The sequence below is a fragment of the Panulirus ornatus genome, chromosome 31 (assembly GCF_036320965.1).
Source record: "Panulirus ornatus isolate Po-2019 chromosome 31, ASM3632096v1, whole genome shotgun sequence".
NCBI classification, from domain to species: domain Eukaryota; kingdom Metazoa; phylum Arthropoda; class Malacostraca; order Decapoda; family Palinuridae; genus Panulirus; species Panulirus ornatus.
In genome coordinates, this window is record NC_092254.1 from 8,255,737 (window position 1) to 8,283,628 (window position 27,892).

The 27,892-nt window shown below is 42.9% G+C and overlaps 1 protein-coding gene across 1 annotated transcript in view; it reads left to right on the forward strand.

Moving 5' to 3' along the window:
• Positions 1 to 27,892, forward strand: part of LOC139758805 (uncharacterized) — a 150,848-nt gene that overhangs the window by 20,294 nt on the left and 102,662 nt on the right. Inside the window, exon 3 of the mRNA XM_071680624.1 lies at positions 18,519 to 18,660. Within this exon, the coding sequence (XP_071536725.1) occupies positions 18,519 to 18,660 (142 nt within the window). The remainder of the gene's footprint in view (positions 1 to 18,518; positions 18,661 to 27,892) is intronic.

Here is a 27,892-nt window from a genome sequence, read left to right on the forward strand (position 1 = left end):
CCATTTCTGTTGACTATCATTCTCCCAGCGAAGAGGGTACTTGGAACTCGTGCTGTGGGTGCTGGGAACTTAAGCAGCTGTTGTGGTGCTCACACCATATAAAAACCAGAGTATCTCATTGATGAACTCAATTAACTCCCTATATAGAGGACTATATCACGTATATCATCCTAAACAAGTAATCCAGTTAAGTTTGTGTCGATAGTATAGATGTAAGCGTATATGTCAGCATCAGTAAAGCAGTTGAGAGCTACAGAATAGGCAGCACAGCTTTACATGATCCTTCTCAGGGGTTGGAAGTAATGATTCTAGTCATCGTATTTGTGGTGGGAATGCTTGATGACAGTAACATTGGGTGTTACGCACAAGAGAGAGAGAGAGAGAGAGAGAGAGAGAGAGAGAGAGAGAGAGAGAGAGAGAGAGAGAGAGAGAGAGATTCTTTTCGTTTATCAGAAATGTTTTGGTCATAATAGTAATTTTAATTAACGGTTGATTGAATTAACTGTAGCCAAAGGTTGAGAATAGAGAGATTATGCAACGATAAAGAAGGGACTCGAAAAAAAGTGGATGTTGATCAGACTTTATTCATAACAATGTTTAGGGTGAAGCTCTTCGTAAAGTGGTTTAAGAGCTTGAATTGGTTCGATTCGGGTTGTGGTGCCGAACTGCAACTAGGGGACGAGGGATTCTAGATAGCAGAAGGTGATGGTGGCAAGGGGTGTTTGAACCCCCTCTGGATAGATGGTATAAGAAGGACTGAGGATGATATTATCTGCCTTTTACTGCATCTTTGCTCGTACCTCCTGTTGAACGGTAGTCAGAGAGGAGGAAAAATACCAGGTACGGAAGACGTGAGTAAGTTTTGAAAGAGTGAAAGTTGTGTATAAGTGCTCTAAGAGTTCAGACACAGGGAGTTCAAATCGACAACTGGAGGATTTGACGAGGGTATTGACGTGTTCCTTCCAGCTTGGTGTCTTCCCGTCCAAGTGACACCCAGAAGCGTCGTGGACGGTATATCCTGCAGGGAGGTAAGGGGGCCTAGTGAGACAGTGAGTGATGGCTCAGGGTTAGAATGTGAGGCTCGTATACAGAGCTACGGGACGAGGGAAGGGAAGGTCTGGGCTTGGTAGAAGGTGACGTGGTTGACGATGGGTCATGTTCTTCCAGGCTGCTCAGGGTGTTCTGTTGGAAGTACTTGGAAACTAGAAGGGATGTTCTCATACCAATGGGAGAAGTCATTGACGTGTGTGTGTGTGTCTGTGTGTGTCTGTGTGTTTTCATCATATCCTTGGGGAGGGAAATTCCCGGTTGTGTTTCTCGGTAGTCATTAAAGCTGAAGCATACACGTATTGCTTGTGTTCTGAGAAGACCATCTTGATTCTCTAGTCAAAATGAAAAAAAAAAGAGAGAAAGAAGGTCAAAGGTCAGACCTTACAAGTAGGCCACGCTGCGCTCCATCTGGGGGTGGAGGATGAGGGTGGAGGGTTGGGTGAGGGGTGGAGAGGTATCGCAGTCCACCAACGACCATTGTCACGCGTTACAATGCTTTATGAATATCTTAAAGCTGCTGTAGCCTGGCCATGGAGTCAGCACGTTGACATTATCATCCTTGGCTTCACACACACACACACACACACACACACACACACACACACACACACACACACAAGCAGCCACACTGCTCCCAGCACATTGTTTGTGGTGAGGGGGGGTTTCTCTCTCTCTCTCTCTCTCTCTCTCTCTCTCTCTCTCTCTCTCTCTCTCTCTCTCTCTCTCATTAGTGCACAGGCTGTGTGGATGAACTCGTTGCGTATCTCATTAGCTGGCGAATCGTGGATGGAGTCATTTAAAGGTAATGATAGATTCGGTAAGGGACAAGATTACTATTTTCCCCGCGAAGATTTTAAGTACAAGTCTCGAGGAAATGTTTAAAGTATAGTCATTTTTAAGGTTTTTAGGTTGTACTTCATGATGTATGGTGGGTTATCCCTGATGATTTTATTTGTTCATTTTGGTGGGATATTCGTATAATTTTCGTGTTTATTCCACATCATTTTATTTTCACTTCGTGATGGTAGCTGGCAACTTGTCAGTTCATTATGATGCACCATCTGGGCACTAGGATTGCATAGTACATTACCTATAACGATGAGAAAGATGGCGAAGTTTTCAGTGGAGAGATTTTTGATAGGACCTGGACAGATACATAAAAAGGCCAACCAGATCAGCCAGGATTTAGAAGGAAGACTTCCTGAACCATCGTATGGGTTTTCGTAAGGTAAGGTAAGGTGCCAGACCCAGCTGTTGGAGTAGAAGACCTCCCAAACCATCGTAATGTATACATAAGTTAAAGTAAGGAGTCAGTCCCAGCTGTTGGGGTAGAAGACCTCCCAAACCATCGTAATGCATACATAAGTTAAAGTAAGGAGTCAGTCACAGCTGTGGGGGTAGAAGACCTCCCAAACCATCGTAATGTATACATAAGTTAAAGTAAGGAGTCAGTCATAGCTGTGGGGGTAGAGGATCTCTTAAACCATAGTAAGGTATACGTAAGGTAAGTTCCCAGACCTAGCTGTGGGGGTAGAAGACTTCCCAAACCATCGTAAGATATTCGCAGGGAAAGGTAGAGTCCATGACCCAGCTGTGGGGGTAGAAGACCTCCCAAACCATCGTAAGGTATACGAAAGGTAAGGTGAGGTCAGATCCCAGACCCAGCCGTGGGAGTAGAAGACCTCCTAAACCATCGTAAGGTAAGGTAATCATTGTAAAAAAAGAATGAAAAAAAAATACTCTTCTCTCATTCTTTCATACGTGTATAATCACCATGGCTCTCTCAGCGGTCGAGGTAAAGACCAGGAAAATATTTTTTGTTCCCCCTTGATATCAGGCTCAGGGAAGAGTGAGGAAATTTCATGGAAAGTTTGAGAAATTTGAATATCACACTAAAAAAAAGATGGGGAGGCGGATGAGGGGATTATCTTCATGTTCATTTGTGTGGCTAATGTCGCTTGTTGAACTAAACCTTTTGTGGCTTACACTTCATATATAACATACAAGACTCGGTCAGCCGTTGTTGAAACTCGTCATGTATGGTTCGCTGGCTGGCTAACTAGGCTTTATGACCACTTGGATCATTAAGGCCGTCAACGTCAGTTATAACAACCTGTCGAAAATCACGAACACTGTATTTTTCCTTATCATCTTTGGAAAGAACTGAATCCGTGATTCACATTTCACTTTAATGTTCTTCAGTAATCTGTATTATTCATTAAAGTAAATATAAAAAGAATAAATGAATTAGTGGTTTGAAAACAGTGTTTGATTAGTTGTTTTTTTTTACAATTACCATCATAACCATCGATCGAGACTTGAATTCGTGATTCGTATGAGACTCCTGTGGTCTCAGGGGTTCATTAAACCAAACAAGAACATAATGTACAACATATATACAACATATATACAACATATATACAACATATATACAACATATATACAACATATATGCAACATATATACAACATATATACAACATATATGCAACATATATACAACATATATACAACATATATGCAACATACATACAACATATATGCAACATATATACACATATATACAACATATATACAACATATATGCAACATATATACAGCATATATACAACATATATGCAACATATATACAACATATATGCAACATATATACAACATATATACAACATATATGCAACATATATACTTCATATATACAACATATATGCAACATACATACAACATATATGCAACATATATACACATATATGCAACATATATACAACATATATACAACATATATGCAACATATATGCAACATATATACAACATATATACAACATATATGCAACATATATACAACATATATGCAGAAGGTTGATAGAATGTGGGAAAAAAAACTGGCCTTAGTTGTTGGTTTTTGCTCCATGTCGTCCGTAATATCGCCAGCTGGTGTGATCATAATGTCAGAGGGGAAATAAATGGATGATGCAGTGGCGATCATTTCCTGAGCCTTCTGATGGTTGAAATTCCTAGGCTTTTGGAAGAGATTGTAAGTCATCAGGTTTTTCTCCTTAGGATGATTAAGCCTTATGAGAAGTGTGATAGAGATATGGCTTTCATATAACACACGGTTTAGTAAAAGCTTAATCTCAGCTTTTTTGTAGTTAGATATCACTAAAAGCTTATTTTCAGCGTTTTTGTAGTTAGGTGACATACTTAAGGTGGGTTTGATAGAATCCTACCCTTTCATGTAACGCTGTTTACTAAAAGCTTAATTTCAGGGGTTTTGTAGTTAGATGACACTAAAAGCTTATTTGAATTCAGGGTTTTTGTAGTTAGATGTCACTTAAAGCTTATTTTCAGCGTTTTTGTAGTTAGATGACATACTTAAGGTGGGTTTGATAGAATCCTACCCTTTCATGTCACGCTGTTTACTAAAAGCTTAATTTCAGGGGTTTTGTAGTTAGATGACACTAAAAGCTTATTTGAATTCAGGGTTTTTGTAGTTAGATGACATACTTAAGCTGGGTTGGATAAAATCCCAGCGTTGGTAGGATAGGATTGTCGTAGTGTTATGAGGGAGTTTATTTTTACTTAATTAACAGTGTAATTAGTGAATTGTGTTTGGGATTCGTTACCCCAATCAGCTGTCACTGAAGCCCAATCACTGTATCAGTTCCACGTTGTTCATTTCCTTCCTTTCGTTCCTTCCCTCCTCCTCCTCCTTGCCTCTTGTCACACCCAAATTTTCTTCCCTTTTCTCCGTAATTCTTAATTCTTTTTTAGTTTCGTTTAACTCATTGTCTCATTTGCTCTTTCGTTCAGTTTCTAGCCTCCTCCATCTGCTTGTAAGACTTCTTGCTTCTGTATCCTCACCGTGTGTGTGTGTGTGTGTGTGTGTTGTGTGTGTGTGTGTCGCGAGGGGAGAATAACAACACAGGTTACAGGTCCGTCAGCTGTGTTCACCTCTATCCGCCTCCTCCTCCTCCTCCCCCTACGCTCCTGCTGATCTGCCCTGATGAGACAAGCGTCACAACGCTCTTGGCACACATTTCCACCGTGAACCATTTCTGTTGACTATCATTCTCCCAGCGAAGAGGGTACTTGGAACTCGTGCTGTGGGTGCTGGGAACTTAAGCAGCTGTGGTGGTGCTCACACCATATAAAAACCAGAGTATCTCATTGATGAACTCAATTAACTCCCTATATAGAGGACTATATCACGTATATCATCCTAAACAAGTAATCCAGTTAAGTTTGTGTCGATAGTATAGATGTCAGCGTATATGTCAGCATCAGTAAAGCAGTTGAGAGCTACAGAATAGGCAGCACAGCTTTACATGATCCTTCTCAGGGGTTGGAAGTAATGATTCTAGTCATCGTATTTGTGGTGGGAATGCTTGATGACAGTAACATTGGGTGTTACGCACAAGAGAGAGAGAGAGAGAGAGAGAGAGAGAGAGAGAGAGAGAGAGAGAGAGAGAGAGAGAGAGAGAGATTCTTTTCGTTTATCAGAAATGTTTTGGTCATAATAGTAATTTTGATTAACAGTTGATTGAATTAACTGTAGCCAAAGGTTGAGAATAGAGAGATTATGCAACGATAAAGAAGGGACTCGAAAAAAAGTGGATGTTGATCAGACTTTATTCATAACAATGTTTAGGGTGAAGCTCTTCGTAAAGTGGTTTAAGAGCTTGAATTGGTTCGATTCGGGTTGTGGTGCCGAACTGCAACTAGGGGACGAGGGATTCTAGATAGCAGAAGGTGATGGTGGCAAGGGGTGTTCGAACCCTCTCTGGATAGATGGTATAAGAAGGACTGAGGATGATATTATCTGCCTTTTACTGCATCTTTGCTCGTACCTCCTGTTGAACGGTAGTCAGAGAGGAGGAAAAATACCAGGTACGGAAGACGTGAGTAAGTTTGGAAAGAGTGAAAGTTGTGTATAAGTGCTCTAAGAGTTCAGACACAGGGAGTTCAAATCGACAACTGGAGGATTTGACGAGGGTATTGACGTGTTCCTTCCAGCTTGGTGTCTTCCCGTCCAAGTGACACCCAGAAGCGTCGTGGACGGTATATCCTGCAGGGAGGTAAGGGGGCCTAGTGAGACAGTGAGTGATGGCTCAGGGTTAGAATGTGAGGCTCGTATACAGAGCTACGGGACGAGGGAAGGGAAGGTCTGGGCTTGGTAGAAGGTGACGTGGTTGACGATGGGTCATGTTCTTCCAGGCTGCTCAGGGTGTTCTGATGGGAGTACCTGGAAACTAGAAGGGATGTTCTCATACCAATGGGAGAAGTCATTGACGTGTGTGTGTGTGTGTCTGTGTGTGTCTGTGTGTTTTCATCATATCCTTGGGGAGGGAAATTCCCGGTTGTGTTTCTCGGTAGTCATTAAAGCTGAAGCATACATGTATTGCTTGTGTTCTGAGAAGACCATCTTGATTCTCCAGTCAAAATGAAAAAAAAAAGAGAGAAAGAAGGTCAAAGGTCAGACCTTACAAGTAGGCCACGCTGCGCTCCATCTGGGGGTGGAGGATGAGGGTGGAGGGTTGGGCGAGGGGTGGAGAGGTATCGCAGTCCACCAACGACCATTGTCACGCGTTACAATGCTTTATGAATATCTTAAAGCTGCTGTAGCCTGGCCATGGAGTCAGCACGTTGACATTATCATCCTTGGCTTCACACACACACACACACACACACACACACACACACACACACACACACACACACACACAAGCAGCCACACTGCTCCCAGCACTTTGTTTGTGGTGAGGGGGGGTTTCTCTCTCTCTCTCTCTCTCTCTCTCTCTCTCTCTCTCTCTCTCTCTCTCTCTCTCTCTCTCTCTCTCATTAGTGCACAGGCTGTGTGGATGAACTCGTTGCGTATCTCATTAGCTGGCGAATCGTGGATGGAGTCATTTAAAGGTAATGATAGATTTGGTAAGGGACAAGATTACTATTTTCCCCGCGAAGATTTTCTTTTAAGTACAAGTCTCGAGGAAATGTTTAAAGTATAGTCATTTTTAAGGTTTTTAGGTTGTACTTCATGATGTATGGTGGGTTATCCCTGATGATTTTATTTGTTCATTTTAGTGAGATATTGGTATAATTTTCGTGTTTATTCCACATCATTTTATTTTCACTTCGTGATGGTAGCTGGCAACTTGTCAGTTCATTATGATGCATCATCTGGGCACTAGGATTGCATAGTACATTACCTATAACGATGAGAAATATGGCGAAGTCTTCAGTGGAGAGATTTTTGATAGGACCTGGACAGATACATAAATAGGCCAACCAGACCAGCCAGGATTTAGAAGGAAGACTTCCTGAACCATCGTATGGGTTTTCGTAAGGTAAGGTAAGGTAAGGTGCCAGACCCAGCTGTTGGGGTAGAAGACCTCCCAAACCATCGTAATGCATACACAAGTTAAAGTAAGGAGTTAGTCCCAGCTGTTGGGGTAGAAGACCTCCCAAACCATCGTAATGCATACATAAGTTAAAGTAAGGAGTCAGTCCCAGCTGTTGGGGTAGAAGACCTCCCAAACCATCGTAATGCATACATAAGTTAAAGTAAGGAGTCAGTCCCGCTGTGGGGGTAGAAGATCTCTTAAACCATAGTAAGGTATACGTAAGGTAAGGTAAGGTCCCAGACCTAGCTGTGGGGTTAGAAGACTTCCCAAACCATCGTAAGATATTCGCAGGGAAAGGTAGAGTCCATGACCCAGCTGTGGGGGTAGAAGACCTCCCAAACCATCGTAAGGTATACGAAAAGTAAGGTGAGGTCAGATCCCAGACCCAGCTGTGGAGGTGGAAGACCTCCTAAACCATCGTAAGGTAAGGTAATCATTGTAAAAAAAGAATGAAAAAAAAATACTCTTCTCTCATTCTTTCATACGTGTATAATCACCATGGCTCTCTCAGCGGTCGAGGTAAAGACCAGGAAAATTTTTTTTGTTCCCCCTTGATATCAGGCTCAGGGAAGAGTGAGGAAATTTCATGGAAAGTTTGAGAAATTTGAATATTACACTAAAAAAAAGATGGGGAGGCGGATGAGGGGATTATCTTCATGTTCATTTGTGTGGCTAATGTCGCTTGTTAAATTAACCCTTTTGTGGCGTACACTTCATATATAACATACAAGACTCGGTCAGCCGTTGTTGAAACTCGTCATGTATGGTTCGCTGGCTGGCTAACTAGGCTTTATGACCACTTGGATCATTAAGGCCGTCAACGTCAGTTATAACAACCTGTCGAAAATCACGAACACTGTATTTTTCCTTATCATCTTTGGAAAGAACTGAATCCGTGATTCACATTTCACTGTAATGTTCTTCAGTAATCTGTATTATTCATTAGTTAAAGTAAATATAAAAAGAATGAATGAATTAGTGGTTTGAAAAGAGTGTTTGATTAGTTGGTTTTTTTTTACAATTACCATCATAACCATCGATAAAGACTTGAATTCGTGATTCGTATGAGACCTCTGGGGTCTCAGGGGCTCATTAAACCAAACAAGAACATAATGTACAACATATATGCAACATATATACAACATATATACAACATATATACAACATATATACAACATATATACAACATATATGCAACATATATACAAATATATGCAACATATATACAACATATATACAACATATATGCAACATATTTACAAATATATGCAACATATATGCAACATATATACACATATATGCAACATATGTACAACATATATACAACATATATGCAACATACATACAACATATATGCAACATATATACACATATATGCAACATATATACAACATATATACAACATATATGCAACATATATACAACATATATACAACATATATACAACATATATACAACATATATGCAGAAGGTTGATAGAATGTGGGAAAAAAAACTGGCCTTAGTTGTTGGTTTTTGCTCCATGTCGTCCGTAATATCCCCAGCTGGTGTGATCATAATGTCAGAGGGGAAATAAATGGATGATGCAGTGGCGATCATTTCCTGAGCCTTCTGATGGTTGAAATTCCTAGGCTTTTGGAAGAGATTGTAAGTCATCCGGTTTTTCTCCTTAGGATGATTAAGCCTTATGAGAAGTGTGATAGAGATATGGCTTTCATATAACACACGGTTTAGTAAAAGCTTAATCTCAGCTTTTTTGTAGTTAGATATCACTAAAAGCTTATTTTCAGCGTTTTTGTAGTTAGATGACATACTTAAGGTGGGTTTGATAGAATCCTACCCTTTCATGTAACGCTGTTTACTAAAAGCTTAATTTCAGGGGTTTTGTAGTTAGATGACACTAAAAGCTTATTTGAATTCAGGGTTTTTGTAGTTAGATGTCACTTAAAGCTTATTTTCAGCGTTTTTGTAGTTAGATGACATACTTAAGGTGGGTTTGATAGAATCCTACCCTTTCATGTCACGCTGTTTACTAAAAGCTTAATTTCAGGGGTTTTGTAGTTAGATGACACTAAAAGCTTATTTGAATTCAGGGTTTTTGTAGTTAGATGACATACTTAAGCTGGGTTGGATAAAATCCCAGCGTTGGTAGGATAGGATTGTCGTAGTGTTATGAGGGAGTTTATTTTTACTTAATTAACAGTGTAATTAGTGAATTGTGTTTGGGATTCGTTACCCCAATCAGCTGTCACTGAAGCCCAATCACTGTATCAGTTCCACGTTGTTCATTTCCTTCCTTTCGTTCCTTCCCTCCTCCTCCTCCTTGCCTCTTGTCACACCCAAATTTTCTTCCCTTTTCTCCGTAATTCTTAATTCTTTTTTAGTTTCGTTTAACTCATTGTCTCATTTGCTCTTTCGTTCAGTTTCTAGCCTCCTCCATCTGCTTGTAAGACTTCTTGCTTCTGTATCCTCACCCAAGCCTTTCTCCTCCTCCTCCTCTTCTTCTTCTTCTTCTTCCCCCTCCTTCTTCTTCCCTGATCATCAGATCTTCGCTGCCCCTCTTCGTCCCCATGACAGTGAGAGAGAAACAAGTGGAAATGGCTTGGCTGGCGCGAGTCTATCTTCTCTCGAGATATTGAGTTGGGTTCGTGTGTTTCCACTTACATTACTAAGTGAAAAGTTCCGGACTCCCACGTCCTCCAGTCCTCATGTCAGTCTTGGAAATAGAATGCGTTTTATTTCCCTTCTCAGAAACGCCTTACAGGAACTTTGCATTAATTTGTGTGTGTGTGTGTGTGTGTGTGTGTGTGTGTGTGTGTGTGTGTGTGTGTCACTTCTCAAAAATATTTTCCAGTTAAACTCAGTACTCGTGAGAGGAAGATTCTATTTTTATTTTTGGGCTGGTTAAATAATGTCTGCAGGAGCGATGTGTTTATACTCGTGTGTGTGTGTCTTTTTCCTTCATTGTTGAAGGAACATTTTTTTTTAACTCTGTCGTGAAGAACCACGTTCGTATTTCCGTCTGTCTGGCATTGTTACGGTCGAAAGAAATAGGTTTCTTAGAATTTTTTGGTTTGTGTGTGTGTGTGTGTGTGTGTGTGTGTGTGTGTGTGTGTGTATTCGAATCGGTATTTTTCCGGTGTTTCTTATTTCTTAGTTTGTTCTCTAACTCCTTTGACGTGTTCGGTGTATTCGCTTTCATATAAGAACAGAAATTTGATTTTCATCAGACTACAAAAAGAAGGTACGAAGATTTTCTTTTTGATTTGCTAAACTTTTCTCGATCGCCACAAACCCAGAAACCCTCCAAGAAACACCTCCCAAATTCTTGAACTCCTAAAACCTGTCCCTTTAGTCGGTACTTCCACGAACCCTCCTCCAACAGACTCCTCCCACATTCTTCAACTCCAAAAAAGACCCTTCCATTGAGTCGCCTGCAAAGCAGGTTATATACGTAGCCATATCCCTAGCCACCTCAACCTGGACTCTGACTCAACAATTCAAACAATTCAACAAGACTTGTTGCTGCTGCTGCTGCTTCCCATGGTTTCTGTGTGGAGACCCTGTCACTCGAGGGTTAATCGTTACGACAACTCCTCCTCCTCCTCCTCCTCCTCGAATAGTGAGGCTGTGGGGGTTTCCTCGATTTCTCGTCCTTTCATCTACCTATAACCTTTCCATCCTAAGGAAGTCAAGTTTACAAACACCTGAGGAATACAGATTCATGGCACGTTTTTTGTACATGCTCTCTCGCCTGCTGTTAGACACAGATACTGGTGCACATTGATCTAATTCCTTGTGCTGGTATTAAGTGCCGATGGTAACTTGCAGGTTTTGATGGAGTATCTAATGTACTACCATCCGAGAACAGGACCTTCCTTACAGCTGACCATGATGAGGGAGTAACATGAGCACTGTTGACCATCATGAGTTAGTTTCGGAGCCTTTGCCTTGCCTCATTTAAGTGATTTTGATAGTCCGACCTCCATACGGCTCGTGCATCACCAACAGGGTAACCGTAACTTACATCATGAGCCACCAGAGGGACCTATAGTGCCTACGTCAGGTATCGCGACTCACCCTGGACGTGACTCAGGGAAGCAGCAGCACCTCCTCCTCCTCCTCCTCCTCCTCCTCCTCCTCCTCCTCCTCCTCCTCCTCCTCCCGGCTGTCATCGTGGGCCTTTGATGCCGATGTCAACAGACCGCGCTGTTGGTTACATCGCCCCCCCCCTTCACAGCGTGCGCCCCTTCCTGATATGTGTTGGGGGGAACCAGATAGTAATAACCAGCCAGAGTGGACACGAGAGAGAGAGAGAGAGTCCACCTGAGGCACATAACCTGGGTTGTCCTGCTTCAGGAGTCACTAAGTGGTGTGTGTGTGTGTGTGTACCTCGCCTTATCTACGTATGATAAGGTACACCATACCTGCTCTTGGTACCCTGTAGAAGTTGTAGCCTGTGAGGTAGAGGGTTGTATTGGTCAGATCCTTTTTTTTTCTATGATAGAACTGGTCCTTCATTTCTTTCCTCTGCCTATCTACCTCTTTTGGAAAGTGGTGTGGATATGATACGTGCTTGTTAAAGGCTTGTCATAGCTCAAGGGTCGTACCGTCGTGCTCAAGGGTCGTCTCGTCGTGCTCTAGGGTCATCTCGTCGTGCTCAAGGGTCGTCCCGTCGTGCTCTAGGGTCGTGCCGTCGTGCTCAAGGGTCGTCCCGTCGTGCTTAGAAGATGGAAGGAGAGAATACCAGATAAAATAAAGCCACGAGCCTGTTATCACACATTTCCATAAGTAAATATGTACCGAGATAAACATTTTGTGTTCGTGTGTCCCTTGTATTCACACCTGAAAAAGATATATATCAAAAATCAACTCAAAAAAATCTTTTATGAGTCATAATAGAAAAAGTTTGATTCTACACCTGTACACCTTTGACGTGTCGTTAGTCCTGTAGGTGTATTGTCACCGGCTGGGACGAACGACCTTACGACGGCGCTACCCACTCGCTTCTCCTCACCCCCCCATCACACCCGCCCCCAACCCCACCCCACCCCAACCCAACCCACCCCAACCCAGCCTTAACGAAAATGAAATAAGAAAATATCATATCAGTCTTATTCCCTGCAACTCTCTCTCTCTCTCTCTCTCTCTCTCTCTCTCTCTCTCTCTCTCTCTCTCTCCACCTCCTCTCCTCCCACCCGACCCCCACCTCACCCCCCTCCCGTCGTGGACATCCTCTCCAGACAACATCTGTCAGGAGGAGGGCCAGATTTCCCCCATGGTTCCAGCGGTTGAGTAAAGAAAAATATATGGCTTCCCCTCTTCCTCTCCTCCTCCTCCTCCTCCTCCGCCTCCTCCTCAGTGTTTTTGACCATGGCTGGAGAGTCAGGTTGAAGCAGCAATGTCGAGCAGACTATAGGTAAGGTAGCTTGAATAGCCATTGTCTGCTGTCATTTATGTTTTATGGGGCCATAACGATTGTTTTGCCCCGAGCACAATGGCCGGGGCCAAAGAGAGCCTGCAATAAAAACGGGGGAAAACGGACCACCATAAAAATGAGGAAGCGGAAGAGAGAGAGAGAGAGAGAGAGAGAGAGAGAGAGAGAGAGAGAGAGAGAGAGAGAGAGAGAGGGGTGATGTGGGCGGTGGTGAATGATAGCCAATGGCAAGGTTTCCGTACGCCCGCAAGATGTGGTGGTCTTCTCGCCACCGAGCGCAAGCGTCCATTTTTTTTTATCTCCTCACTTACAGCCAACCTGTACGTTTCTCTTACCCTCTTTTTCTATATCTTTTTACTTGTCATTTTCAGTTAACAGAGGAATCGTGATGGTCCTGTTGTCTTTTGTGTAGAGAGAGAGACAGGGATAGAATAGAGGACGTCTGTTCAAGAGAGTGAGCTCAGAATCTGAGACGTTGTTGGTCGGTTCGCTGGCAAACTGTTCGCTACGCTGCGGTGGCTCTTCGCTGAGGCGGTGTAAAGTTTGTAAACACCGTATTGTACCAGTTTACGTTTATATAAGAGTCAGTCGTGTATGTACGAGCGAGTGTATATGTTGGTACACCATTATATTTCACCTATTTTCTCGGTTTTTGGGAATATCAGTGTTGTATTCTATGCTACAGGCATAGATATGTGGAGAACTCTTTGACTCTTAGGTTTCAAGACATTACTGTGTACTTGTCCTCGTATGTATGATAGATAGATGATATGACTACCGGGAGTAAGATGGTAGAGTGTAGTCGAGGTGGTTGGAGGCGAGTGTATGACACACCAGTTGGTTTGAGGCGAGTGTATGACACAACAGCTGGTTGGAGGCGAGTGTATGGCATACCAATCGGTTGGAGGCGAGTGTATGACACACCAGCTGGTTGGAGGCGAGTGTATGACACACCAGCTGGTTGGAGGCGAGTATATGACACACCAGCTGGTTGGAGGCGAGTGTATGACACACCAATCGGTTGGAGGCGAGTGTATGGCATACCAATCGGTTGGAGGCAAGTGTATGACACACCAGCTGGTTGGAGGCGAGTGTATGACACACCAGCTGGTTGGAGGCGAGTGTATGACACACCAGCTGGTTGGAGGTGAGTGTATGACACACCAGCTGGTTGGAGGTGAGTGTATGACACACCAGCTAAGGTCGGTTGTAGGCTTGAAGGGAGCGTTGCTGTCCGCCTCTCCGGTGACTGACGGTGCCAACATTACAGCTTTAGAGAGCTGAATAGGATTTCAAAAACCCCCCCTTCCTTTTTTTTTTTTATTTCCTCCTCGTCTCGAGCAATATCGTCGGGTGTAGAGATGAAAATCCTTCAGAAAGTCCCCGTCCCCCCCCGCGCGCGCGCGTGTGTGTCGGGAAATCTGGGTGAACGTTGTGTTGGCAAATTTTTGCCGGGGAAACCCCTGACAGTTTCACCTGAAGTTAAAAGTCTGCAGCAAAATGGAAAAATCTTGTTTAGCGCGAAGAATGTTTTAAATATTTGAGAGCTGCGAAAATTCCCGGCCGCCTCGTTCGTTCGAGTCATTACGAGCCTAAAACCTTAACAGGAGACTTGCGATCCAAGCAGAGAATATATATATTTATATTTTTTTTTCTATTTTCAAACTATTCGCCATTTCCCGCGTTAGCAAGGTAGCGTTAAGAACAGAGGACTGGGCCTCTGAGGGAATATCCTCACCTGGCCTCGTTCTCTGTTCCTTCTTTTGGAAAATTAAAAAAAAAACGAGAGGGGAGGATTTCCAGCCCCCCGCTCCCTCCCCTTTTAGTCGCTTTCTACGACACGCAGGGAATACGTGGGAAGTATTCTTTCTCCCCTATCCCCAGGGATATATATATATATATATATATATATATATATATATATATATATATATATATATATATATATATATATATATATATTCTATACATCTGTCATTCTTACGTTGTTCACGAAGACGGGAGCATTATAGCCTACGAGTCTTCAGTCTCAAACTGTTTACAAATGTGTAACTAGAAAAGTCGGAATCAACGACTTTAAAAGACGAAAAGAAAGAAAAAAAAATGGAGCAAGAGAGTGAGTGTGGGAGCAAGAGAGTGAGTGAGAGTAGGAGAGTGAGTGGAAGTGGGAGAGTGAGAGAGAGAGAGGAGTGTACCATGGCCGGCACTCTACCCAGATGCTACTCGTTTTCTACGAAATTTTTACCAGAAGTGTTTATCAGGTTCTTGTTTATCCCTGGGAGGTAAATGGCTGGCGTCTGGCTGGAATACAAAAGGCCGAGAGAGAGAGAGAGAGAGAGAGAGAGAGAGAGAGAGAGAGAGAGAGAGAGAGAGAGAGAGAGAGTAAAGAACGGATGAGGAATTACGTAGATTTGTGAGAGCAGATGATTACGAGACTTGTCGAGAACACAGACACACACACACACACACACACACACACACACACACACACACACACACACACACACACACAAATACTCACTCATTCTTATAGTCAGACAGGCAGACAATTTTTACCAAAGTTTTGGAGATTACTTGAGGTACATAATAGTTCAGGAGACGAGACCCCACGAGTGTAGAACTCTCTCACTGTAATACATAAATAGATTAATACACACATGACTCGGTACATATATATATAAGTACAAGAGACGAGGAAACACGAGTGTAAATCCCTCTCCCCATACCACACTACATCATAATCACGAACATTAATCCCGCATCATGTTGAATGACCTCGAGATCATCCCGAGACTTGCCTCGACCCTCAGACCACCACTGGAGACCGAGAGCAGTTACTTCTCGTCTCGACAAATCCTTGTAAGTATTCCACATCTCCTCACACCCTCATTACCTTCAGTGCGATGACGTACAACGTCTCCCCAGAGCCTCGGTAAAGCTTAAGGTGGTGTGTCTCAAATCGCGTCGTATAATAGTCTTGTGGGATGGGTGAGGTGTGTGTGCGTGTGGGGAGGAGGAGGAAGGAGGAGGAGGAGGAGGACTGTAATGTGCGTCATTAGTCACCTCCTCCACGACCTTGATATTAGAAGCTTTAATAATACTTCCTCGAGCGATCTGCATTAAGGAACTTGATTACTACATTAGTCCAGTGACATCCCCGGTAATGGCTCGCTCCCTCAACCCTCGCACAACTTCGCTTTCTCCTTGTCGCCCACTCGTCTTCCCTTCACCTTCATCCTATCTTCTCAAACCCTCCCCTATCTCCCTCGTCCATCCCCTCCACTCCTTCCTTATCTGGAGGATTTCTTCACGGTCATTCACTCCGTGTCTCCGGGTTTCTTCATCGCTCCATATCTCTCGTAAGTGCAGGAGTTATTCACGCTCCGTTATTCATTACCTTCCAGTCTCTTTTTTTGTTTCACTTCCCTCCATTCGTTTCAGTTATCACTTAATATACGACTTATGTTTCATTCGTTTCTATCAATGGCTTCCTTTTCATCCTACGTCCTTCTTATGATACCACACACCAGCCAACACCACACCGACTAGTTACCACAAACACCAGCACCGTCCCACTCTCACCCAGCCACCCACCACATCACCACCAGCCTCATGCCACTACCAGACGAAAACTACTTTCATACACCACCACCACTAAGTACCATCACAGCCACCACTTACCACCATCACCACCACTACCACTACCACCGCCATATACACCACCTCTGTCCACCGCATCATTTACACCACTGAAATACCACAATAGACACCTCTCAGAAGAAGCATGTACACCATCCTACAACCACTACCACCGTCAAGTTCTACCACACACACACACACACACACAACCCGGGCCACCAGCACGTTTCCTCCAGACCCTAAGCCAGGTGTAAGCCAAATGTATTTCCAGTGACAGGTGTGTCCCGGCGAGAGGCGTCATAATGAGGTCTGGGGTTCCAAAAGATAACGGAGAATATTGGTCCTTTTGGCGCGTCCTCCTCGTCTCCTCCTCCTCCTCCCCCACCCTCAACCATCACAAATATCACATCATTTTTTCCGTCGTCTGTTTTTGATTTGTAACAGTCCGCTGCATCTCGAGTGGTGGAGAGTTCCTGTCTATTGGCAGGCAAGACGTTGCCTGTCAGTTCGGGAGGGACTGGAGACTGGTTCTTCCTGTCATTTCCAGGCTGTCCTCGCTAACTGGCCTAGTGGCAAGATAGCAGTCGACAGGTGCCACTCAGGTCCTGTGTTGGGTCTGTGTGCTTGCAGCCCCTGCCACTTGTAGTTCATGTTTCTCCCACGTGGAGGCGCTAGTGTTACTCGTAGTTCATGTTTCTCCCGTGTAGCAGCGCTAGTGTTACTTGTAGTTCATATACTCCCCGTATGGCGTCGCTGATGACCCTCGTAGTCCATCTCCCTTGTAGGGGCGTTGATCAGCTCGCAGCTTATCGTCACTTTGGTGAGTCGTCGATAAATTCGGAAATGGCCAAATGGTTCACAAGTCTCACCTGGGAATACTTCATTCAGGGGTGTGTGGAATGGGTCGTACCGTCGTACTCAAAGGGTATACCGTCGTGCTCAAGGGTCGTACCGTCGTACTCAAAGGGTATACCGTCGTGCTCAAGGGTCGTACCGTCGTACTCAAAGGGTATTAAGGTTTAAAACGCAGAAATGTTCTTGGCACCTCTAACGTTACCCTTAGTTCACGGACTTCCCATGTGGCGGCGCTGGTGTCACGTGACAGCTAACAACACAAGCTGCGGCACACCGCCACCACCGCCTGGCTAATTAAGACTGGTGGGGTCCACCACTGACCCTGAGCCTGACACGAGCCGTAATTCACACGTTTTCTCTAAAGGCGAAAACGGGTAATTAACATGTATGTTAACCCGTTCGTACGTTTTCAGTTTCAAGATTAAAGCGTTAACCTTGTTAAAAATAGATGAGAGAGGGAGGAAGAGGAGGAGGAAGGGCTTTTAAAAAGATAAGCTTAGAGCTTAGTTTATGCTCAAAAAATAACTACAGTTTGGATGTTTAGAAAATGGGATTCTGGCTCTAGGTATCATACTATGACTAGGTCTAGAGTTACGTATGTGATTGTTGGTGTGAGAGAAGATTGAGACTAGTGATGACAGATCTGTTCCTTCCCGATGAATGCCATGTGAGTCACATACACCACACCAGGTCTAATATGTAGCTCAGCGCGTGAAAGCACGGACGCGCGGGATCATATGCACGCGCAACAGGCGACAAACACGCGTGGGCACGCGACACACACACACGCGCTATATGTGTTAATGCGAAAGCCTTCATGCGTGGTCTTGTGTACCCGTAACATGGGAATGTCTGATGGTTTATTGCCCTAAGGTTGTAAAACAAACATATGAATAAATACACTCACATACGCTTGCTTGATACGCATTGAGACACACACACACACACACACACACACACACACACACACATGCACAAGTACATATACACTCATACATACATACACACACCAATATCCACAGAGCCTATATTTGATCACATTTTCTCACCATTTTCCAGTCATTTTGATCTACGTAATTTTCTGTTTTCCGTGGAGTGAGTATGTTGGCGTGTTACCATCGACTCGTTTCTTCATTTCAGAGTGATGTGCGCTCCGTGGGAGAGGCTGGAGTTGTGAAGTCGACGACTGATGAAAGCGAAGATAACGCTGGCCCTCACTGGGAGCCACAGGTGACCTCGGCCTGGGCTGGGGTGCCAGCTAAGGTCACCATGGAGGTCAAAGGTAAGTGGCAAAGATGATCACTCGAGTAAAAACTTGGCATTTTATGTGCACTGGACAAGGGTGAAATTTGACATGGGACTGTAGAGCGACCTACAAATGTGTATATACCGGACGAACCAGGGTGAGGTTAATACATGAGCATATAGGCTGCGGTCTGCAACAGTGTGATTGATCAAAGTATCAACATAGCATCTTAGCTTGGTCTTATACCGAGATGTGAGAGTAGAAGGAATCTGAAACCATCGTATTCTCTTAAGGTATATATTTTGCAGGGTTGAATATTCCACAAACAGTGTGTTTCTGTTTCGTAATTTCCCTTTGTGTTCGTTGGCATGTAGATACAAATTGTCTTAAGTTGTGGAACGATGGATTATAACAGTTTGCCTGTACATAGGATGATGACGGAGTAGTATATCATAACGGGAAAATTATAGGAGGAATATACATACAGTCGAGAAGTGGTCAGCCTTGGTTATTGGGAAAGTGGTGTTGGGAGTCATCCAATAGCGTTTGTCTAATGTAGCTGTATAATAACGTGTGTGTGTGTGTGTGTGTGTGTTTGTGTGTGTGTGTGTGAGAGAGAGAGAGAGAGAGAGAGAGAGAGAGAGAGAGAGAGAGAGAGAGAGAGAGAGAGAGAGAGAGAGAGAGAGAGAGAGAGAGTATGCTGGTCTGTGGAAAGACAGGGTACACAGAAGTACATGGGAAGAGGAGACAATAGGAGACCTAATGGTGCAGGACTATTGTATCTGCGGTTATATTGTTATAGAAACAGGATAGCAAAGCAGAAGGCACCTCTCGCCCACCACTCCCTCTGGCTCAACAGTTGAGTAAGGGCAAGAACAGTGTGTGGGAGATGGGAAGGGAAGGAATTAGGGAATGGGATAGGTACAGGGAAAGAGGTAAATTTTCGGGAGAAGTGGTTAAGGGTTATTAACAGGCAGGTATATTAAGTAGACCATATATATATATATATAATCCGGTTAGAGCCACAGGCAGTAGGTAACAGCGGCATTTGTATCTCTGATGAACTTTTCAAAACGATAAATTCAGATCTTATTTTCCACAAACTATACCACTTAAACATTTTTCCCCGACGGTTACAAATTACTCCGTGGCAAGTTTTAGCTCCGGTCCACGACGGGGTTTGGTGTGAGGGGGGAAGGGGAAGGAGATGGAGCACTGAGGAGCTGTGTGTGTGTGTGTGTGTGTGTGTGTGGAGCAGAGGTAAGCAGGCTCTTGTGTGCTGTTGGAAAGATTAACGTGTTGTGGAGAAGTAGGAAGGGGAAGGAAAAAAAAGAAGACATGGGTCAGTATTTAGACGAAAAATGATCAAATGTTTGACTAAAAGGACTTTTCTTTTTTCTTTTAACTCATATCGTCTTGCTTGAGTGTGGTTACGATATGTGTGTAACGAGGAAGGAGGTTTACCCTCGTGTTGCCTCGTCTCTTAACCTTGCATGTATGTACGTTATCTTTACTCCTATGTGAGGTGTATATACACACACTCACCACCCAGACTAAGACCAGTGTTTCATAGGATTTGCTTGATTACCTTCGTCTATTCTGGTTTCTGTGTATCTCCAGGCTATTTTGTGTTCAGCATTGGCCGATCTTACCCAGTAGATCTCGTCTCATAAGACAGGGTTTTAAAAGGATGTTTAATCTGCTCCTGCAATGTATTCACTGATTTAATCTAAATTAAAAAGAATTCTGAGTTGCGTATGTAATACGTCCAATTTAATTCAGATTTTTCTAGTAAATGAGAACAGGTAATGATAGACAACGTAATGCAGAGATGTTTACAGTGAATATTAACTTTCCTGTACACTTGCTGAATAGTCATATGTGTAGCCTAGGTATATATATATATATATATATATATATATATATATATATATATATATATATATATATTCCTATGAGTCCACGGGGAAAATGAAACACGAAAAGTTCCCAAGTGCACTTTCGTGTAATAATCACATCATCAGGGGAGACACAAGAGAGAAATATAACAGTCAGTTGATATACATCGAAGAGACGAAGCTAGGTGATTTTCTCACATGATCCTCCACATATATCTTAAATCACCTTTTCACACTTAGGGTTTTTCTCTGGCTTCAGATAGTCCTATCCGTACTAGTATCTAAAAGTGTCATAACGTTATTCTAAATAATTATTTATCTTTCTACAGTAAAGAAAAAAATACTATGATTTTATGATATTGAAGAGGAGGATAATAGCAATATTGTATGTATTTAATATATATTTTTTTTTTGGTGCATCATCTTGTTTAACTCAGTTAAACACAGAAGGTTGTTTGCTGGTTGTTTGAAGTGTTTAGTGGAACAGTGTGTGAAGTGTGAGTTGAGTTAGTCTGTTGTATATGACTTTAAGCTGGTGAGTGCATGAATGTATGTCATGAACTTTATTGTTGGTTGAAGCATTTGTTGAATATGTTAGCAGGGCTCTTGTCTTGTGTATATATATATATATATATATATATATATATATATATATATATATATATATATATATATATATATAGATAGATAGATAGATAGATAGATACACACACACACTCACACGAGAACATTGCAGTGGAGGAGAACGAAATATAAAGACAAACAGGAAAAACTAAGCTAAATCAAAGTTAATGTTGAAGCTGAAAATTATGAAAAAGACGAACGAATATGATGACCCGACAACACCTGGTCGACCTATTTGCCGCCATGAATGCGGCGGTGCCACATCAACATCCTCACCTCGGGATCTCGGTATTGATTACTATCCTCTAACTATATATCATAAACTGATATATACAGATATAGAATAAGCGATATATAATACTTCTATAACCTGAGCTCCAGAGGAGTAGAAAATGGAATATATTACCCTGAGGGATTTTTTTTTCTTTTTTTTAATCCGTCACTTGGCAGCGGTGTGACGAGCGGCGTTAAACCCTCGTTTGACCTAACAAATCTAATTTCACAGGTCGCGCTAGCGGGGCTATTTTTGTCGCAGCAATCAAATGAAGTTAGAAGGTAAGTAAGGAGTAAATGTCAAGGACGTGGGAGAGAGAGAGAAGACGTGATAGAAGTGGGAGGGTGAGGACGTGCAGGAGACGTGCGAGGTAGGCGATGTGGTGCTGATGGGGAGGAAGGTGGATAAAGTAAGGTGGGGAGGAAGGTGGATAAAGTAAGGTGGGGAGGAAGAATCGTGGTGGTCTGAGGGGGTGTGACTGTGGGTAGGTGATGGGGGTAGATGGGAAAGGTATGGGGGAGAGAGAGAGAGAGAGAGAGAGAGAGAGAGAGAGAGAGAGAGAGAGAGAGAGAGAGAGAGAGAGAGATGGTGGAGGTGGTGGTGATGGGGGAGGTAAGATGAGGTGATGGGATGGGAAGGGAAGGGTATGATAATAATGATCAACCAGAAATAAGGGAGGAAAAAAAATGAAAGGGAGAGCGGAGAATATACGGGAAGAAGAGAGAGAGAGAGAAGAGGAGGTCAGAGGAGAGGGGAAAGATCGATGAGAGAGAGAGAGAGAGAGAGAGAGAGAGAGAGAGAGAGAGAGAGAGAGAGAGAGAGAGAGAGAGAGAGAGAGAGAATCTATCATGCAGTACAGATGAGAATATGATTAGGGAAACGACACAGTATTAGGAAGGAGTTTCCCCTCTAGATACGTCTGTTGCAATACCTTCTATTTACTATATCAACATAACCATACTTACACTAGTCATGAGAACACACCAGATATACGTGTCAAGATATTTCCACAAAAAAATCATCATCATCATCATATTACTAAGACGAGTCGAAAATATTCAATTGCGTTCTTGGATTTTGAATTGTTTACATCATCGGTTCTCAGAAACACATTTGCTTAACAGCATGGCGAAAGAAATCGCCCCATGACGAGGTACAGTAGGAATACGAAGGATTGGCGAGTAAGGCAACGAGGTAATTGGTAGGAAAATATTATTTTTTTATTGTATCTAATTATCTCTCCTTCTTTAGCGAAGTATCGTCAAAAACGCATGAACAATGGTCTCATTTGCATACATATATTTTAGATGTGATGTACAGTGGACCGAAACCAGAGCCTGCTATCCACAGACTATTTTTTCACATACGTGGTTATGCCGATTTGATATCACGTCGCCCACGATATATCACATCGTCCCGTTTCTTTCCTTTCAACTCGTATTTTTGCTCTCCAAAGGTTTTCAGGCCGTGATGTTTCTAAAGACGTCTTTACTCCATACATATAGTAGAATAAGAAGTAATTTGTGTATAAAACATTAAGCCTGCTGGATTCCAAGGTTTGCCAAAACAAAGGATAGATATTGTTGATTTGGAATGGCAAGGTCTACCAAAACTGTTTCAAAGCTTTAACTTGTTCTGAAGCAGTCACTCGAAACAGTGTTCAAGCTATAACTCTAAACTCTGACAGAGTTGGGGACGACTTTACGTTGCCCTTAGTGGGTAACTCCTCCAGGTGACCAACTTGTCAGCTGTACTGGAACTGTATAATTTATAAGCGATCTTATCACATGAATACTGAACAAGTTTGATCGCATCGTGTATACGTGATTCACATCGGACTTGATTCGACAGGAGGAGTTTTCGTGATTCCATCATCGGATTTGATTCGACAGGAGGAGGAGGAGGTTCGTGATTCCATCATAAAAAGACAGAGAGAAGAGTTAGGACAAGCAAAGAGAATACATCATCCAATTCGTTACATATGAGGGAATATCGGTATTTCACCAAATGTTTCTTCTTGATTAGATCTAGGAAGAAATGAATGATATACGAGGGGTGATTAAACACGAGTCTGACTTTAGACACGATGAAGCAGAGTTCCTGCATTAGCATCATAAAAGACGAAATTGAATCCTGATTATGAAAGAGCACATTAGAATATAACGTAGCAGCGAGTTAATGAGCACGCCAGTGATTCAATTACTTTGTAATTAATGATTAGTCATGTGATGATGGAGTGGCGGAATGATGTCACACCATTAAGAAAGATAATGACTGGAGAAGTGTGGGTGGGTGTGGGGGAATATCATTAACTTTAAGGATAACTGGGATTAGTTATCGAATAAAGATGATACACATTGTCCTTAATCGTATGGATTAACTCTGGATGTAAGTCTGTATACGAGGTGGATGATAAGTGATGAAATGTACTAGAAATACCCATTAATCCCATTGTTTCAACCAATTGTAATGGAACTAGATGAAACTAGATGTAGTACAAGTCGTTAGTACATGTCGTTAGCACTGGTCGTTAGTACATGTCGTTAGTACATGTCGTTAGCACTGGTCGTTAGTACAAGTCGTTAGTACATGTCGTTATTACTGATCGTTAGTACAAGTCGTTAGTACTTGTTAGTGCATGTTGTTAGTACGTGTCGTTAGTACTTGTCGTTAGCACTGGTCGTTAGTACAAGTCGTTAGTTCGTGTCGAATGATTACTGAATGAAATTACAGAGAGACTCTTGTGGATTATGTGTTATGGAATTGAAGTGATCAGACCTAATGGTTATTAGTTTATGAATCTGGGGAGAACTTAGTCTTTTTCTTACTATTAAGAACTGGGGAAGGTTAGTGAGAGTTGATGTGGGGAGACCAGGAAAACCATAGAGAACTGGGAGAGAGCAGTGAGAGCTGTGGAAGCCTAGTGAGAGCAGGGGGAGAGACCAGTGAGAGCCAGGGGTGATCGATGTGATATAAGGTGAGCGGAGAGAGAGAGAGAGAGAGAGAGAGAGAGAGAGAGAGAGAGAGAGAGAGAGAGAGAGAGAGAGAGAGAGAAATATAGTGATGGGAACTGGTGAGTTATAGCAGCACATGCCAGAGGAGTGAGAGCTAAGGAGAGGGGGGGTGAGAGTAGGGTAGATTGGTGAGAGTCGGTATGGAAAAAGTAAGAGCTGTAAAGAATGGATGTAGCCAAGAATAGCAGTATGATTTTGGGAGAGCCTGGGAGAGCTAGGATGAATAGTGAGAGGTTGGGGAGAGAGAGAGAGAGAGAGAGAGAGAGAGAGAGAGAGAGAGAGAGAGAGAGAGAGAGAGAGAGAGAGGTGAGCTTAGGGTAGAAGTATGATGCAGGGAGAGTGGGTGAGTGCCGATTAAAGTAGTGAAGCTATTACTGTGCTGAGTAGGACGGTCGGTGAGAGCCAGGGAGAGAGAGAGAGAGATAGATAGATAGAGAGAGAGAGAGAGAGAGAGAGAGAGAGAGAGAGAGAGAGAGAGAGAGAGAGAGAGAGGACTGTGAGAGCTGCTAGAGTCAGGGAGAGAAGAGTGTTGGGGAGAGTGATGAGTCGGAGCCAGGGGAGAGTGGTGAGTGAGTCGAAAAGAGTGAAGAGTGAAGTGTGAGAGTGGTGGTGATAAAGAGCGTGGGAGAGTGGTGAGGAAAAAACCAGGGAGAGGAGGAGAGCGAGATCCAGGGAGAGTGGTGAGTAAAGAAGTGGTGAGTAAGGGCAAGGGAGAGTGTCGAGTGAGTGTAAAGGACGAGGCGAGCAATAACAGCGGTGTAAGCGACCTAGAGAGAGAGAGAGAGAGAGAGAGAGAGAGAGAGAGAGAGAGAGAGAGAGAGAGAGAGAGAGAGAGAGATGGACGTCGTCTGGTAATACTTTAATTACTGCCATATATTGCTGTTTGGGTGGAGGGGGGGGGGGTTAAAAGGGGAGGGGAGTTGGTTTCGTCGCGGCGAGGTTAACATTGAAGGATGGGCCGCATGCGTCTCTGTCGCCCGCACGCGTCCGTGTCATCCCCCACCGCCTGCTGCAGCTCAGGACAGAACCCAGGACACATTTTTCCTCGTTACTCTGATGCTCACATCATAGGCGGAGCGGCAATATAGGAGAATCCCGTTGTAGAGATATATAGCATGGAGATTAATTGGCGCTCTTTAAGGCCAGGTATTGGAGATAAAGGACACCCCCCAACCCCCCCAGCCCCCCTTCCCCCTCCTCCCCTCCCCTAGCTGAGCTGTGTTTAATTAGCGAGTGGGTCATTTAGTGTAGGGATTTTTAGGGGATACAATAGCAAGATGTCATGATTATAGAGATGTAGTCCTCTCCTTTATAACCCCTGCTATGGGTTGGTGTATGTGCGTATGTACAGAGGGTATGTATTACCCTGAAACCATCAAAAGTTGTGAAGATAAAATTCTTTTTTTTAACAAGATTTCGTCTTGGGTTTTCTTAGATGGGTAAGTAAAGAGCGTGAACAGATGTATATATGTGTATATATATATATATATATATATATATATATATATATATATATATATATATATATATATATATGTATATATATATATATATATATATATATATATATATTATATATATATATATATATATATATATATATATATATATAACCTTGCGAATTCTGACGCTATCGCACCCAAATGTTATCTTTTCGTAGAAGCCGTGAGAGATACAATGATAAGCCACAAGCAGACGCCACTCATTTGTTCTTGGAAGACCTGGTGTGAGCGGAGGCAATGCGTCTTGCTTGATGAAGCACATCAGCGAGCAAAATGATTACCTCGGAAATATGACTATAACGGCTAAAGACCTTGTTTCCCTCTTTTGAGCTTCCTGCGCGTAAGCTGGGCAGAGGCTTCAGAGATTTGAAATAGAATTTGAGAAATCTAGATCGTATATATTTTTTTTTTTTGTGGGTTTTCAGCATATGGTCGATTTTTGTGAGATGCGATCCTTTGCCAAAGTCTTGGAGGGTCACAGTGAAGAGTTGGCTAGTTTGATGGTCTTCGGTTCGAACGTATTCTCCATAAATTTGATTACATTGATACGTATGTTTCTTCTAGTGAAATGTAATTGCTGGTTTAATATCTTCAGTGAGTATTCATGAAATCCCATTGAGTGTAACTGGACAAAAGTAAAACTTTGTTGATCATTTGTAGTAAAAGTCAAGTTAGATATCACGATATAATTTAAGAAACTTCATTTTCTTAAGGTTTGGGAGCAAGTTGGCTTGTTAGCTGGGCATCTCTGTGGACAATGTTTCTTTGTTCAGAGTCTCAAGGTAACGCATGAATGTGAGTACGTGTCTCAATAGCACATTTTATAAATGAAAGATTACATTTTTGAGGGAACAGTAAGACTTGTAGGTTTTAGAATCTCTTAGTTCTTCGTTTAACAGCCTTTTCTTAAGCGTATGTGGAGAAGTGTTTGGGATAGAGAGGCGACGTGCTGGTAGAGAGAGAGAGAGAGAGAGAGAGAGAGAGAGAGAGAGAGAGAGAGAGAGAGAGAGAGAGAGTGTAGCCAGGAGAGGTATTGAGAACTGGGCAGTAATGACACGCTTGACCGGTGCCATGGGTCACCCTGGCTGACCCCCTCTCACGCCCTCCACCTTCTCCCCCCACTCACTCACTCACTCACTCCCCCTCACCAACCCTCCCTCGCTAGGTGAAGGCCATATCCACCACCTGACACCATCGGAGGTGAAGGTTCCCTCCCCCACGGGAGGATGTGTGAGGACACAGCTCGTCAGGACTCTTCTGGGTCGAGAATCCTCTGCTGGGTTCGTTTTAGGTTCGAAAAAAAAGAGAAAAATTGTGTTGTACGATTTTCTTAAACAAAGTTGGCTTCCGTTCATTGATCAAGTGTTTGTAGAGTGTAATTACTTAGGGTCGGAATACTTTCCGTTTCGCAAAACAGGTCAGATGGAGGTCAGAATAGTTAAATTTGATTGTTAAGGTGATAGGGTTGCTCATATTGACTGGAACACGCCTGAAGATTGCCACACACACACACACACACACACACACACACACACACACACACACACACACACACACACACATACAGACAAACACATACACGTAAATGATATGAGAACACACGCAAAATTCAATTAACAAACTAGTACTTTCCACCATGAATAAAATAATGTTTTGATATCCCCTGACACTTCTTGCATTAACACAGAATTACATCAACTTAAGTGCTGCAGCGGGATTACACTTTTGTTTCATGTAATGCTATATAAATTATCAACTCCTGTCAAGACGCCAGTAAAGAGCAATTAAACTGTATGAATTCATCTTCGTACTGGAACTCACACACACACGCGCACCACCACCACCACCTTCAACATACCACGACAAACAGAATATTTACTGGCCTTAAGTCTGTCCTGGAATGTATACTCAGTGACGTCAAAATCTCCTTTGTATACACATGTTTCCAGTTCCCTT